Genomic DNA, 15,364 nt, shown 5'->3' on the forward strand with positions numbered 1-15,364 from the left:
ACCGGCCCGCTTTCAAGTCTACGGCCGAGACGGTGGCCGCCGAGGAGGGCGCCGAGGTGGCGCTGCGCTGCGAGGTGGACTCCAACCCGAAGCCGGACATAGTGTGGCACCACGAGGGCTCGGACCGCGTGCTGGCCCGCCAGTCGACGCTCATCATCCCGGCGATGCGGCCCAGCGACGCCGGCCGATACTCGTGCCGCGCAACAGTGCCCGGCTTTCCGGAGATCACCCAGGACGTGCACGTCTACGTCAAAGGTGCGTGTGCGCCGACCGATCTGCGAGCCTCGTCCGACTCTGTGTAGACTTCTGAAACTGAAAGAGACAGAAGCGACGCGTCTCACGCGGCCTTTTGTCGCTCGTTGGAACTAGCTTTATTTTGTAGCGATAGCTTCGCCGGGGCAGTTTTCTGGGTAGTGATAGTAGTGTTGTTGGTGTAGTCACGGAGAGCTCGTTGATCCTACCAACCAGGCAACTTCAAATCAAACCTGGCCAGAACTTTAGGCTAGTTTCCGGAGGTTTAGCATACGGTGGCGCCACCTATGCGCTGAGCAGCCAGCTATTCGCGGCGCCCTGTAATTTTTCTTTCTCCAGCAAACACCCGCTTTCAACAGCCCTGGCCAGCTCAAATTATTGCCGCAAGGGATGTGACAATGAGCAAACCTCAAACTGTAGATTAAATTTTGACTTAATGTACAGGTAAACAGGTAACTGTAGATTAAGTAACTGTAGATTAGTCTTTTAATTTGCAGATTAACTGTAGATTAATCACCTTAATCTACAGTCTAACTGTAGATTAAGGTGAGCCTTACGGAATGTTCTGCAGCTGATGTCATCAAAGAGCGCTGGTAGTCACAGAGTATGTTGTAACAAAAATGCCGGCGACATCACCACTCCATCACGTGATCACATTCTGCCCAATGGATATTCGTCATCTGTAGTCATATGATACAGGCATGTGGGCCTCGAAGTGTATGCTCTTCAAAAACGTAAGGAGGGGGGTTGGAGATGCAGTGCAGGTTTCGCCATCGCTTCTTCGTTCTTTGGGAAGGCGAAAGACTTGGAGCTTCTGTTTTTTTCTTCAGTCCATTTCGAATGTCCTGAAAACGCTTTTTCTTCCTGTGCGTATACTCCCGAATTCTTAAGCTGATTGTCAGCCACAGCTCTTGCAATTACTATGACAAAGCGGCTCATAAATCTCTTCAGTACCCGATTGACTACGCCATTTATGGTGGACGTATTCACTTCGAAACTCTTGTTTGCTAGTGCTGCTCCTGGCAGCTATCTACCTAAAGTTTCCGCAGTGAAAACGACGTCGGTACGGGTTCTTTATTGACAGTTGTGAACAAGGAACCTAGAGGAACACTGAACTGTTATTTTCGCTCTAGGATTTGAGTCCAGTGGTTGCAGACACGCTCCGTCTGTGCACGTGTGCGTAATTGCGTGAAGCCCTTGGCATGGGACTTCGGAACACTCTGTGCCATTTCCGCCTGCTTGTTTCACTCAGGCCCTCCGAAAGTGAGCAGTCCGACGACCCAGTACGGCGTGGAAGGCGAGCAGGTGCGCGTCGAGTGCGTCATCACCTCCGTCCCGCCGCCCACCAGGGTCGCGTGGTCCAGAAACCTGCAGGTAATGTAATGTGCCCCTTACTTTGCTTCTTGTTCCTCGCCTTCGGCAGTGTTCTGGCTGATAAGACGGCTGGCTTGTACCGAAATGTTGGTCTCTCTCTGCAGGACTCAGAAATTGAGTCTTGAGCCCTGCACAGTGTCATGCCTCGCAATCTGCAGTGTGGCTTTAAGAGAAAAAAAATAGTGAAAAGAGAAGCAGTCAATTGAAATTAATTATTTTTCTCTGCGCTTCTGTCTTGAACGATGCGCGCCAGTCCGTCGATGGTTACGTTAACTTCGCGGCGCATTTTGTCCTTAGAATTTTGCACGAAAGTGATGGGATTTTATCTTCCAAATTGCCAATCTTCCCTTTTTATTAGAAGCACTACGTTGATGACTCTTCAGAAGGACGAGAAAGGCTAAATGGTCCGGAGAAAGAATCGAAGTTGGCGCCGGAAACGCTACTTCGAGCGGGCATCAGTACAACGAAATCACTATGCGCGCACTCCTACCAGCAGGCGATTGGAATCTCGGCGCCGTTACATTTTGTCACTTTGTCTTGTTTTTTTTTTGTTCTTTAAGTAAACCGGGGATCGGATGAGTCCGATCCCGAGCCGAATTTAGAATGAAAAATTGTATTTTCGGTTGGGCTTCTTGTCCCGGAATTTCCAGTTGCGTTCGGTCTCTGTACCGCTTGCTGTTCGCCTTTAATGAAGCACGGTTTTGTTTCGCTCATTTGCGTAATGGGTCCGCAGCGTATGAGTCTGTTATTGGAAGCACTAAAGTGCCTCGGTCGCAGAAGCCGCGTGCCACCAGCCGCGCTGTGCATTTATATATTTATTTTTTCGGCCCGGCTAGTGTCGAGCACTACGAAACATGCAGTGTGAGGAATAGGCAGAAAATGCTCTTTCAGCGATTTGCTTCCAATCGCGCGCAGGGCTTCGCTTCGAAAGCACGCTCTTGAGCGAATAGAAGTAAATGAGCTCCGACTGTCCCCGTTATTAGATCCTACTGGCGACAAATTAGACAGGCCGCGGACATGGCAAACCCCAGCGAGAGGAGGAGAAGGACATGCGCGAAGTAGCATGGCTTACATTACGGGCCACGCATTTAATTTGAACGGCTCCCTCGAGGGTCACTCGTGCCGTGAAAAACGAGCCGCGTATATAGCTGAGGGCGTTCCGCGTGCTCTCCTTTAATTTCTCTTCTTTTGTATCTGTCATTCGGTAATTTCAGGACCACCCTGCCTGTTTCTTTTTGTTTTCCTCAAGTCAAGCGGGCGGTTCTTATTTCGCGCTGACTGATAAAACTGCGGAAAGCAAGAAATTGAAAGAGAATGAGTGGAAGAAGGTGGCGGCAGCGTCATCTGGCCCAAGCCAATTCGTTGAACCCCGAGGCGAGCAGCTTCTCTCCTTGGAATGGCGTTGCAAGGAAGCTCGCGTGCTTTCTTTTCATTTTTCGAAGAAGGTCGAGCGGACACGGAAGAAGAGGCCGGTGACGGGAAACGAGCGTATATATAGTACAGGGGATACGATGAGAAGAGGAGAGAGATATGAAGCGAAAAACAAAAAAAAAGGTGGAGGGGGGTGAAAGAAAGTGGCGAAGATAAGGCGGCCATCAATCCTGTAAAGGACTCGGTGGCGAAGGCGAAGTGAACCGAGGAAGTGGGGAGGGCCTGACGATGACGAAACGTTCCTTAATGAGTATTGATTGAGGCCGCTCGAGAGACGACGGCCGCCGGACGCTGCTCGCTAGCCGGCCGACCCGCTTCTTGCTTGCTGTGCGCGGGAGCCATGTTGTAGTACGGCATAGGGTTGTCCGCTCTCGCCGACGGCAGTGCGGAACGCTGCTGCCGAGCGACCCGTTTCGTTGTCTCGACAACTTCACCTCCTCCCTCCTGTTTCTTTCACTCTCTCCCCATTCTTTTATCGTTGTCAGACCGAGCCTGGTCGCTCGCTTCCCTCCCAGCCAGCTCTCTTGGCGGTGTCCGACGATTTACTTTTCTGGGCCATTTCGTTGATTAATCTGGTGTCTACTCGCGCTTCCTTGTACGCCAGTCGGTCCCGGCCGCCGCTGCAGAAGCTTCAGCTCCGTGCGGCGCGAGCTGCTGCTGCGCGCGGGCGTCTCCCACGCTTAAATGACGTGGTCGCGACGTGATTAACAGCGGCCCGCAGAGGGTTTGTGTTTTGCTTACGAGCGTGCCTTCGCTTGCCGGCCGGAACCCGCTGCAGGGGACATTCAATTTGCCGCGCGTGAAACATGGTCCTCGGACGAAACGGCAGCCGTTTCTGCGGCTGCAGTCGGCGCTGGTGTAGTTTGAGATCCGTTATCGGTTGCTCAGTTGACCGCTGATGGCTTTACTCTCTAGTTTGAAGCTGCTTCGATGTTTTGCTAACCGTAGTGAACCGTAACGGAACGGTTAACTAACAGACGCTTACTTTTTTTTTGTACGCCTCTCGGGTGCGTATGGTGCTTAAGCTGACAACGTGAGTGTCCCTTGGTGAAGAGCTGGTGGTAACACGCAGGCCTGTTGCCTGTGGCGCTGCAATGAATCTCTGAGCAAGACGTGTCGGCTGGGACGCTAAAAGATAGAATGTGCTCTCTCCGTTTCGCTTCTGACCGCAGGCTTGAATTTTGTAGGGCCATCCACTGCGGTTGTTGATTTGTCAATGGTTTTCTTCAGCGGAGCACGAAGTCGTGGTTTCAGTACCCGGAATTGGTTTGGTTTGGTTTATGGTGGCTTAACGTCCCAAAGCAACCCAGGCTATGAGGGACGCCGTAGTGAAGGGCTCCAGAAATTTCGACCACCTGGGGTTCTTTAACGTGCACTGACTTCGCACAGTGCAGGGGCCTCTAAAATTTCACCTCCATTGAAATTCGAACGCCGCGGCCGGGATCGAACCCGCGTCTTTCGTGTCAACAGCCGAGCGCCATAACCACTGAGCCACCGCGGCGGCTTGTACCCGGAATTGTCGGCAGCGTAATGATGAAGATGAAATGCAGAAATTTTTGGTGTATTTACATTTTAATGCACAGTCAGAAATCCGTAGTGGCTGAAACTGCTCTGGAGCCGCGTGCCTCCTAACCTAGGTGCAGGTTCCTTCGGGATGTAAAAATCAGTTAACTAAGAGTTACCTTCGCTAGACACGTGTTCACAATGTTCCTAACCAGTTATTTACCGCTCTCTCTTATTTACACCGGCCACGGCGGGCCTTGCTCTGAGGGAACAAAGGAACGGCACTCTGGCTGACACAAACAAGGCATTTATTGCTACAGCAACAATAACGCCAGCTAGCAACAAGACACGCTAAGGAATCGAGGTCGTCCGACTCACCAGCAAGGTTACGAGCGAATGTTCGTCCACGCTAGGGCAGGGGATGCTCCGCGGCCCGAACGGGAGGATATGCGGAAGAACGGTCCTCCCCACGAGGCCTCGCCCTGCGGGCGGAGAGCGGAGCGCCGCGGGCGACACGTCCGCTCCCGACGACGTTCCTTAGCCGAGGAGAGTGCGCTGTCCCGCGCGCGCAGCAATCACTCCCTCTGTGGTGCTCGTGTCGCCCTCTCTTGTTAGTTAACGTAACTAATCAGGGAGGGTCACGTGGCGCGCCCTTCATCGAGGCGACGCTGTTGCTGCGGGGAGCATCGCTGGAAAGCAAACCAAAGGGGACGCGGGGCAAGTCCCCACAATATATATATACACACTGCTGTGGATTGAAAACACAGCTGGATGTCAGGTCCACGCATTCTTTGAAGCAAATCGAGTGCCGGTTTGACTTTGTGCATCGGTTGTTCAACTGTCTTCGTGTGTATGCTATGCCACTTCATAGGAACAACAATGCCTGCAGAATATTGCTAACTTTACCAGGAAAGGGAAATCACAATTTTTTACTGCCCATTCTTTCTTTCATACCTTTGACTCATAGCTTTACTGAGGGAACTAGCTACATATATCGCCAGCTCGATCTCATGTGCAAATGCGTTTTTCTTTCTTTCGCAGCTGGTAGACATTGACAATAACCAGGGCTATGAGATCAAAAAGGAGCCTCTGTCCAACGGCCTCAGAAACTTGCTCATCATCCACAATGCCGCTGAAGAAGACTTCGGGCAGTACAACTGCTCCGTGTGGAACCAGTTCGGCTACGACACAAGGCTCATCACTGTGCGGAAGCAGAGTGAGCCATTTTCTGCGATTCCTTATTTATTGTCTAGGCTCTTTGGTAATTACACAGTTAATTGGAGGGATAATGGAAAGGCTTTTTTCCTGCAGCGAACGTAGTTAGGCTGATGATGTGGTGATAATGTGAACTGACTGGCTATTGTAAGCTATTACAGATGTCAGTAGTTCTAGTTAGATGTCAGTGCGTATTTACGCTGTCAGGAGCAAGAGCAGATCTCGGGTCTTATGTTGTAAAGATTCATTTTGTTCTCATGTCATTTCATTTTCTGTCATTTGTTGCTGTGCCTGGTGACGTCATGCTTTTCGTGACAGAAACTTGCCGCACGCCTAGTGACTGTGCACGACGGCGCGTTTGCTTTGCGTCTGAGCAGTTTAATCGGTGGTAGGGTGGCTTTGCGGCGGCGCTGCGACCTGATAAATCATGTCAGTGATTGCTAGTTTGCTTCCCCACCTCCTGTTTTCTTTTGTCGCGATTGACTTCATGGCCAACTGAAATTAAATGTTAGAAAATACGGCCCCTAACTGCACTTTCTTTCAGTACTTTTGTTGTTAGTTGGGCTTCATCTCAGGACGGCCCGGGAAAAGGCAAAGCACCCTTTACAGGGGACGTAATGACAGAGACGACTTATGCACCGTGTTACTCTACAAAAAAGGCTCTAAGTGAAACTTACTTTGGCAGCAAGTAATAGAAGTGAAAAACTTAGCAGCTAGAAATTACTGTACATCAAACCTGTACTCTTTAGACCAGGAAGGCAAAGCGCTTTTTACAGGGGAACCAATAACATTGAAGGGAAGCTCAAGCCAACTTATATAAAGTGAAACTCGCTTTTGATCGCAAGTAAAAGAAACAAAGAACTTGGCAGCTAGGAATTGCGGTAGATCAAACCTTTACTAAGAGTAGGAGTGAGGAACAGCACTGAGTGGAAAAGGGAAGGCAGTTGCGTTTTGGAAATTAACATTTGCTCCCAGATGGATACACAAGCTGGCAGGTCCAGAGTACTTCTGAAAAGCATGACAGATGTGTTGAGCTGACATTGCAAGCTACTCACAAGACAAAGGATGTGAATGCGCACTCTCCTATTATATATGAGCTTTTGCTGGAAGGTCATTACTGCTGTACTGGCATGGTGTTCAAAATATAGGCCTAATGTGGCTGTACAGTGCATTGCTGACCTTCACTGTATATGCTAGCACACATTAAGCTTCAAAATTTAATTTCAGAAAACTTGCCAATGCTCATCATCTTGGCTGGCGTAATTGGTGGCATCGTACTCGTCGTGACCGTGACGATCTCCATTATCCTCTGCCTGCGAAAGAAGAATATTGTCAAAGGTAATATGTGACTGCTTTCCACTTTTTGGTAGTTTTTGTGCAATTACACATTATGTGGATGTCGTTTCTTACAATGCCATAGAAAATTTAACTTTATCTTGTCATGGTTTGCTTTTTAGGCACAATTTTTTTCTAGTAAAGACTAACCCTAGTTAATATTTTTGTATATCTTGATGGCATGGGCAACTGCATAAAAAAAATTGCAAGTTAAATATTCACAACTTAGCAGTTCATGATCAGGAACCCCGGAACAGGGGAATGGGGGGGGGGGTGCCCCCCTCCCAACATTTTTCCAGAAAGTGCAGCGCCCCGCCCCCCCACCCAGTCTCTAATTGCTTGCACTTGGATCAGATTTCTGACATTTGAAACACTGCAGTTCTAGGACTCTTTTAATGCAAATCACAGTGCAGCTGAGCTAGTTAGCTTCGTAGCCAGTTGTAAAGCATTTCCTATATGAGTAACCTAAGCCAGTCATGTCCCCACAGAAGTCGACTGCTAACCCGTGTACATGATCATGGTTACCAGAATTTAAACAAACTATGCACAAGCTTTTTTAACCTATTGATCACTCCTCGTGCGCACATCTATAAAGCTGCCCATCTCAGTTCATTTTATATTGCCGTGAATCTTTCCATCGTTTGATCGTTCGCATTCAAAACTGCCGGGACACGGCTTTATCATTTTGTTTTGTAATGCTAGATTCAACCAGACTTATCTCCATTGATCATAGCCACGTGCGAATGCTTCCACATTTTTCCAGATTGTTGTAGTTGCTGTTGGTTCTTTGTCTCAAAGGTTCCTTGCCAGCTTTAAGTTGAGCGTGGCCAAGAACTTCATGCATTCAGTTCGATGACCGCCCAGCGCGCTTGTCACTATTGCCGCCGCCAAGTCATTCAGTTTCTAGTGGGTGGGAGTCTGTCCCTTAAATAGTTTCTTTTGGAAGCCTTTTTGTTGTCTTCCCAACTTCTGCAGTGTCGTCACCACAACGTGACAGTTTGCATCAACCTTTGAACATTGAAAAATAAAAAATAATAATAATATAAAATGTTTATGTAAATGAGCATTGAAGAAATTAATAACAAAATAAACTCGAAAGTCTTGCCCCACCCCCCTTTCACTAAAAAAAAAAAAGTTCCGGAGTTCCTGTTCATTACTGTCAATTTTAACCATACTTATAGGTCAATTTTGAGAATTTCTAGTGGGTATGTCATTCGGTACCACCCTAGGTTGCACACTTTCGTTTTTCACCATTCAAGAGGTTGCGTGATCATTACAGCTTTTCATTGCAATACCTTTCAATCCGCTCATCATTGCGTGCCTTCTGTACTGCAGATGACGACTTCAATTCAGAAAAGAAAGGGAAGCAGTCGGACTCAGCGTCGTCTGGGGACTCTGACATCAAGGTTGAGATCCGGACGGCATCGTCTTTGTCCAACAATGAACATGACCGCAACTGGGAGGACAATAGTGAATCGGCACGTACACATGATGCTGCGGACATCTACAAGTATGCCAACAGTGCAGCTGACTATGGTGATTCATCTTTTCCTGCCAAATCGGTGAGTTGTGGTTTCAAATTGAATTGTTTGAACATAGCTCAAAATACATGGATCTCTGTGATTATTCAGTAGCACATAGCCACACACATCAATTACTTTAAACATGATCATGTACAACACGTAGACTTCCATTGTGCTCACTCATGTGGGCCTTCCTGCTGGCTATAAAATCAAGTTTTCAAGCTTCTGCAGAATGGTTCAGAATAGTGCAGCCTATGCCTGCTGAAAGGAAATCCCTGCTCGAGCCATTGCAAGTTTCCATAACTGAAATCCCGTATCTCATGATGCTGACATTAATTTTTCTTTGATGCGCGGTAGTAGCAGGCAGCAAGATGAAAACAGCTCACGGAGGTCGCTGCTAAGGTAGCGTCAGTCGGACATGAAAATTTGCACTAAAATATTAAAAAATATCAACAATGCTTCTGGTTTAAAAAAGTAAAGGAGAAGTTGCAAGGAAGGAAATAAAAAGACATCACAATCATCATTGTTTTCCCAGCTGCCACATGTAATGATGTGTGATATTTGTTTTGTTTTCATCTTGCAGGAGGCTCAAAATAACAATGGCTACATACCATACGTAGACTACTCCCGTGACTACAACCCACCTCCAGTCGCAGCGGCATCATTGCAGCTCAATGCAAGCCGTGACAGCGGCCTTTATGGCAGTTCCCCGCAGTCGCTCAATGACCTGGGCCAGGGCATCGACCCACGGTTCCGAGCGGGATACGCCAACCCCTACCTACGCACTTCGCAGTCAAACCTACCACCTCCCCAGGGTGTCTACGTCAGCCCAAGGGCCGTGCCATCGGTTGCTGCCAATGCCGCCGGCATGCCTGGTGCTTCATCTGCGACCCTGCCGCAAAACAGGTGAGTAATCAGCCAGCTCTTGTTCATTTGTTCATCCTTAATTTATCAGTTAATTATTCGAATCTTTTTTATTTATTCCGTGTTATCTTGTTTGTCTTCCCATGAAAAATGCTTTGTGTGAGCTACTGCACTTTTCTGTAGCAGAATTCATAAAATTAATTTTTTTCTCAGTTTCAGCTACAGAATTTTTGATGAGCTTAATATTCATTGTAGAGCGACTGTACTTCTATGACAACATGAAGCAGATGAAGGAAGCCTGCCTAACAGATACAAATTATTTGGTGAGATGCGTAATCAATCAAAAGCACAATATGTGCTAGCATTTTGTTGTTGAAAGCCATCAAAGAAATAGTGCTGAAAAAAAGTATTTATGTGGCTACAGGCTCATTTCCTATGGAGAAGCATTGTGAGGCTAGAACTCAACATACAGAATGCAGTTGTGGCTGCAGTGGTAGCATTGTAATTGAATTTCTAATTGAAGGGCTCCATTTACTGTTAATTTAGTGATAATTGCAGGTCTTTGATTATTAATGTGCCTCAGTTTAATGTCAGCGCTGTTTTATGCTTTATGAATAACATGGCCCGATTAACTGACAGCTTCATTCTTTCCTCTTCTCAAACCAGGTACATCACATCACAACAGAGCCATGTCAAGCCAGGCACACTAGCCACCCATGTATGATGGCAGGAGACCTCAATGTAAATAGGACTTGTTGTGCTCTCCATGGAACAACCAAGAGTGTTGTGTGCCCCTCGCTGAGGACTTTGTGCGCTCAGTGAGTGTGCCTACAGGGAACTCTGGCCAGACCCTGGGGGAAAGAAAGGACGCGGATGGTGCAAGCCCACAAAAGTGTCGTATTTCTGAAGTGACTATGGTGGTGCCACCTCTTGTGCGGTGTTTCAAGTCAGGAACCAAAGAGTTGTTAATAATTGTAACTGTTCATATGAGTAAGTGTGCATCAGTGTGTGTGTGTATGCTCGCCTGTCTGTCCATGCATGAAGCTGTCATGTTCCCCTGACTAGAAAGAAAGGCAAGGCAAGGGTAGCCTTATTTATTAACTCAAGTAGTGTGACCTTGCTGTGTTTTAGCATAGTACTTAATTCTCGTGTCCCAGAATGAGAAAAATGTATGTTCCTTCTTTTGCAGAAAGCTTGTGCTCTCATCAGTATTCATGTTCATTGCTAGCAATTTTTTCAAGATGCAAATGTTTGTGTGGCTCACAAGGATGCAGTCTTGTTTGGTTTGGAGATTTTAGTTTGCTTACTTAGTTATGTTTTTTTATATCAAATTCTTTTTATTACTTGCCTTGCAAGTTTCAGAACACGTGGCTCAGCTGCATTCTTTGTTTTTTACATGGCTTAGAGAATGGCATCCCATAAGGGGAGTAGACTTATTTTGCTTTCACCAATTCAACATGCAATAACATGCGCGGCCTGCAAATAACATGTGCCATATACAGTGATGCGGTTTATTGCGTGGAGTGTACCTTGTGCAAATCCATGAAATACTCAGGCGTATTTTACTGTAATGCCATACAAGCAAAAAAATATACAATGATGAATGCAGTGTTACAGAAAAGCTTTCTTTAGGACGCTGCTAACGGCATGGCAAGATGTACAATACACATGTTCAGTTTTTTTTTTTAATAGGGCACCGAGGAGAAATCTGTGCATCCTTGTTCTTAGTAAAAATTGATTCTATGCCACTTTCTGTCTATGCTTATATTTGTCTGGCTGTAGAAAAATACTAGTTGGATCTGGGTGGCTGGCCTGGCCACCCGGATCCAAGATTCAAAATTGTGCCGATGCACGCAGTTTACTTGCAAAATCGGCCAAGGTTGACAACACCTATATTTCAATTTTATTTCTTTTATATCTTATAAAAGCTGAATTTTTAGTAAAGGAGCATCTTTGTCATTAGGTTGACCTGACCTAGTGACACACCAACTTGTTTGTCCTTAGTGCCCCTCTAAGAAAGTCCTCATTCAACTCCTGTAAGATATTGCATAAACTGTACTAAAGCCCACATGTCTGTGGCAAAAAAAAACTGCTTCAAAACAGTTTGTTGCTGGTTGTAATGTCTGTGCTCAGTTCCATTAAATATATTCAAGTGGCCTTCTAAGCAACTGGTTGGCTGGTGCCAATTATGGTTGGTTATCTCTCTTGGCTGATGTACATAACATTAATTTCAGTAGAAATACTTGATGAATGCTTCCTCGTCGAATTCTTCCTATTGATGGCAGCATGAATGTGCATGTTGTGTGTCTGAAAAAGAAAAAAATGAAGACTTGTGTCTATGCAAGCGTGGTTTCCTAATAAGAGTAATTGCAATCTGCTTACAAAACCACGATCAGCTTCGATATTGCCATGGCCCTCTGTACGATTCTCAAGCAGTGTGAATGCTTGTGGTGTTTTATCACGTACCCTGTATTGTGAACTGGACTGCCATACAACCACCACAAGAGACAAGTGCTGCGGTGAGTCTAACAAGTCATTAAGCACGCCCGAGAAAGATGACTTTCGGTGCTAAAGAATACCACTGGTCCTTCCCAAAATGTTTACTACTGTACAAACAGTGTAAAATGCCTCTTTTTGTTCTTTGCTTCCTTATTCGTGCTCCTCCGGCCATCTCTGTAGCTCTGAACTCAAGCCTATGTTGTGTGACACTTGGAGAACTGAGCAGCAAAATCATCACTGTACATAAAGGCACACCCCAGCGTTAAGACAAATCGCGCTCCAAAGAGCTTCGGGCTCTCCGGCTTCCTCTGTTTGTCTGTTTCTTTCTTCTGTTTAGCATCTGTACAGATATACGCTGATGAGAATTTGCTCACTTTATGACGGCAAAACATTGTGCGTGTGCATGTTAATTAAACCTATATGAGAGTTTCAGTGAGATGTGTTGTTATCATTGACCTGCAGTGCTCTTGTATATGCTACATAAACTACTGCGGTGTTCATTAAATGGCCGATGAGGTGACTGCTTCAAGCCAGGGTTGGAATGTACCTCGCCAGTGAACCCCAGGTGAAAAAACCATGGCTCAACAGTTGCGTTCTTCCCTGCTGGCACACAAAGTAAAGGAAGTGTGAAGAGGGTACAGAACCAGTCCAGAAATACAAGACACATTAAGCAAATATGCTGACAAAGCGCTGACTATGTCTTGCTCTGTCTCGTACTTTCTTGCTAGTCCCCCCCCCCAAATGACCTTGTTCCAAATGGGCAAAGCAACATTGTACTGCATAAAAAAGAAGCTGTACAGTGGCAAGTGGTTCGAAACTAGTGATCTGTTTCCTCGATAAATCTTAATTGTAGATAGTAACTGCACAAGTGATATCTTCTTCTAAAGCGTTCAATCTGTGCCATGGATGTGCTTGCTATAGGCACCATGCACCTGCCAGGTGCCTCCAATGTCGACATTGCGTTCACCGCCACCAGTGGCCAGTTTTGCATCCCGAGTGGGATAGCGCCCCATAGGAATACACATAAACAAAAGTTTTCAAAGCAGATGTACGATTTCATAGTGCACCTATGATGTCGTTCCTTCGTAAAGAAAAGCCAGTTGCAGCTAAGAACAGATTGTGAATGTATAAAACCTCATTTCAGAGGCGATGTATTTTTAAAATACCTCAATGCGTGCGCGTGGGAGTTTTCTGGCTGGGGGTACTGGACAGGAGCGCGATGCATACAAACACCTGTAAATAAAAAAATTTCTAATAACTTATCTCCTTCCTCAGTGAAGGCAGCCATTTGTTAACAGTTGGCGAGTGCTTTGAAGAAGACTGTAACAAAGTACGCGTCGTCATTTCCAAGCTACCTTTTTCGATCGTCACCATAAATGTGTTGTGAAGTCGGACTTACCCAAGAGAGGTTCTATCGGGCTGGTGTTTTTGCGAACCGCGCAAGTTTCTCGTCGAGTCCGACGTGCTGCCACATGCGCTACATTTACTCACTAGACAGTCGTCAGAACTAGACAGCCTAGAAAGCAATAAATGTCAAACTGCACGACAAGCGGACGAAAGCAAACCGATGCCTACAGCGCACACGATACCCTCGGCTCGCCGCTGGCGTCCGCGAGAGCCCCTTTGTATGTATGCACGGAACGGGGTTTTGGCCGGTCAATGGCCGCACAAGTTTCTTTCGAGTCGGAAACCTGGATAAATGCGTCAAGCCTTTTAATCCGGCTTCGTCCACGGCGTGAGTGAACTTGGTGACTGAAAACAACTACGAAAATTCTGGCTTATTATATATTGTTTCACTCCAAAGAGCACATGGAACAAGAAAACTGGCATTTACCGTTCTTTAAGACAACGAACGCATGTGTGAGGTAAGTTGTAGGTTGTTTTGACGGGACGTCATGGGCGCCATCTTTGGATACTGCGGCTGGCGATGGGCGGGTCTACAGAACGCCGAGGCTTTCGCTGCGCTTTGCGGACCCAGAAATGGCGTCGGTGAAAACTATGTATTGCGCAGAAATATTACAACGATCTTACTTTTGACGACGAACGTTCTCACCTCACCGTTCTTGCTCCAATTTCGCATCAGAAAGCGGTAAAACTTGGGGTCTCCGGTTAGTTCCGAGAAGTGCCGTCGCAGTCATCAACAGAGCAGTACGCGTCACTCTATTTAAGCCTGTTTTACATGCAAGCGAAAACGCTCGCGATTTTTGCCGCCGCGGTGCAAAAACCTGCTTCGAGCGGCCAGAGCGACGATGTTCCAACAAGTTGGAATTTTTTCGCTCCGACGCGCCGGTAAATTCGCTCATTCGCTTGCATGTGAACCAGCCTTTAGTTTCCATAGATGCCTGAAAGAAGCTCCACGGCGAACTACCAACTCTACTAACTCCCGCTCACACCGAGTTGCGGTCACCATCCCACTCCGGACGCTCGCGCCGCCGCTTGAGGTGCGCGTCGCTCCGGAGGAGTTGGATGCGCATGGCTCGCTCATTCAGTGAAGCTACTGGACGAAAGAAGCCACAGGAGGCCCCACGTTCTCGCATTCCCCGTGGTTATTGCTCTAGAAGGCGAGATGTGAGTTTCGAGGAGAATTTCGACAAAATTTTCGAAACTTGCACCTCTTTGTATCCCTCTCCTAGTGTGGCGACAGTCAACAGGATTGAGTGACTGCAGACAAGTAGATTAATTTGTATAGCTGGATTAACAGCGATACATGCATCTAGAAACGATTACACCGGCCCTGTAGCGCCAATCAAAAGACATACTAAAGGATCATAAATAAAGGTCTTTATAATTTGAAAGGTATGGAATACTTTTGATAGAATTTTATGTCACGGTCTCACAAAGTCAAAACAGACCCTTAGAAACCTAGAGAAGAGACCTTGCAAACGCACAGGGGGAACGGCGGCGCCCGATCAATAAACCTGTTATGATCCTGCACGGGATTGACAGTATGTGTAATACATCAAATAAATGTTATTTAGTGCGAGCTGGAGAAGCTTCGTACGAGATAGAGAACTAGACAGACAAACGAGAAAGAGCACGAAGCTAGGTTCTGCGCATCTATTTACAGGCGGTTGGCTCAGTGCGACAGCATCGATGCGACGTTCAGTGAAGTCATTAAATGAGAGGGAGAGATGAAGGAAAGAAAAGGTGGGGTACATACAAACGCCTCCGAATTAGAGAAATAATTCACCTAAAAGAACGCAGAGGTGTTGAAAATGTCCAGGACTTGAAGATCCAGTGGCAGCAATGGCGTGAATACTGTCACTGGACGCGAATCGCATTGAGGTCTGGGAAGGGAGAGTTGGGAAAGAAGGGATCGGAATACAGTAGGTATAGATACTGTCCAGTGGTAGCACGAATAGTTCTAA

At 46.8% G+C, this 15,364-nt stretch overlaps 1 protein-coding gene across 3 annotated transcripts in view; it reads left to right on the forward strand.

Annotated features, from left to right (window-relative positions):
* LOC144093691 (irregular chiasm C-roughest protein-like) overlaps positions 1–12,562 on the forward strand; it is a 333,374-nt gene extending 320,812 nt beyond the window's left edge. For 2 of the 3 annotated variants that reach the window (XM_077627283.1, XM_077627284.1), the window contains 7 exons: positions 1–255; positions 1,505–1,626; positions 5,602–5,776; positions 7,003–7,113; positions 8,446–8,672; positions 9,217–9,539; positions 10,164–12,523. In XM_077627283.1, the coding sequence (XP_077483409.1) occupies positions 1–255; positions 1,505–1,626; positions 5,602–5,776; positions 7,003–7,113; positions 8,446–8,672; positions 9,217–9,539; positions 10,164–10,221 (1,271 nt within the window). In that variant the 3' untranslated portion in view covers positions 10,222–12,523. Of the gene's footprint in view, positions 256–1,504; positions 1,627–5,601; positions 5,777–7,002; positions 7,114–8,445; positions 8,673–9,216; positions 9,540–10,163 lie in introns of all 3 variants that reach the window. The other variant, XM_077627282.1, reaches the window with a different exon arrangement.
* Positions 12,563–15,364: the final 2,802 nt, after the last annotated feature.

Source organism: Amblyomma americanum, chromosome 6 (assembly GCF_052857255.1).
Source record: "Amblyomma americanum isolate KBUSLIRL-KWMA chromosome 6, ASM5285725v1, whole genome shotgun sequence".
NCBI lineage: Eukaryota > Metazoa > Arthropoda > Arachnida > Ixodida > Ixodidae > Amblyomma > Amblyomma americanum.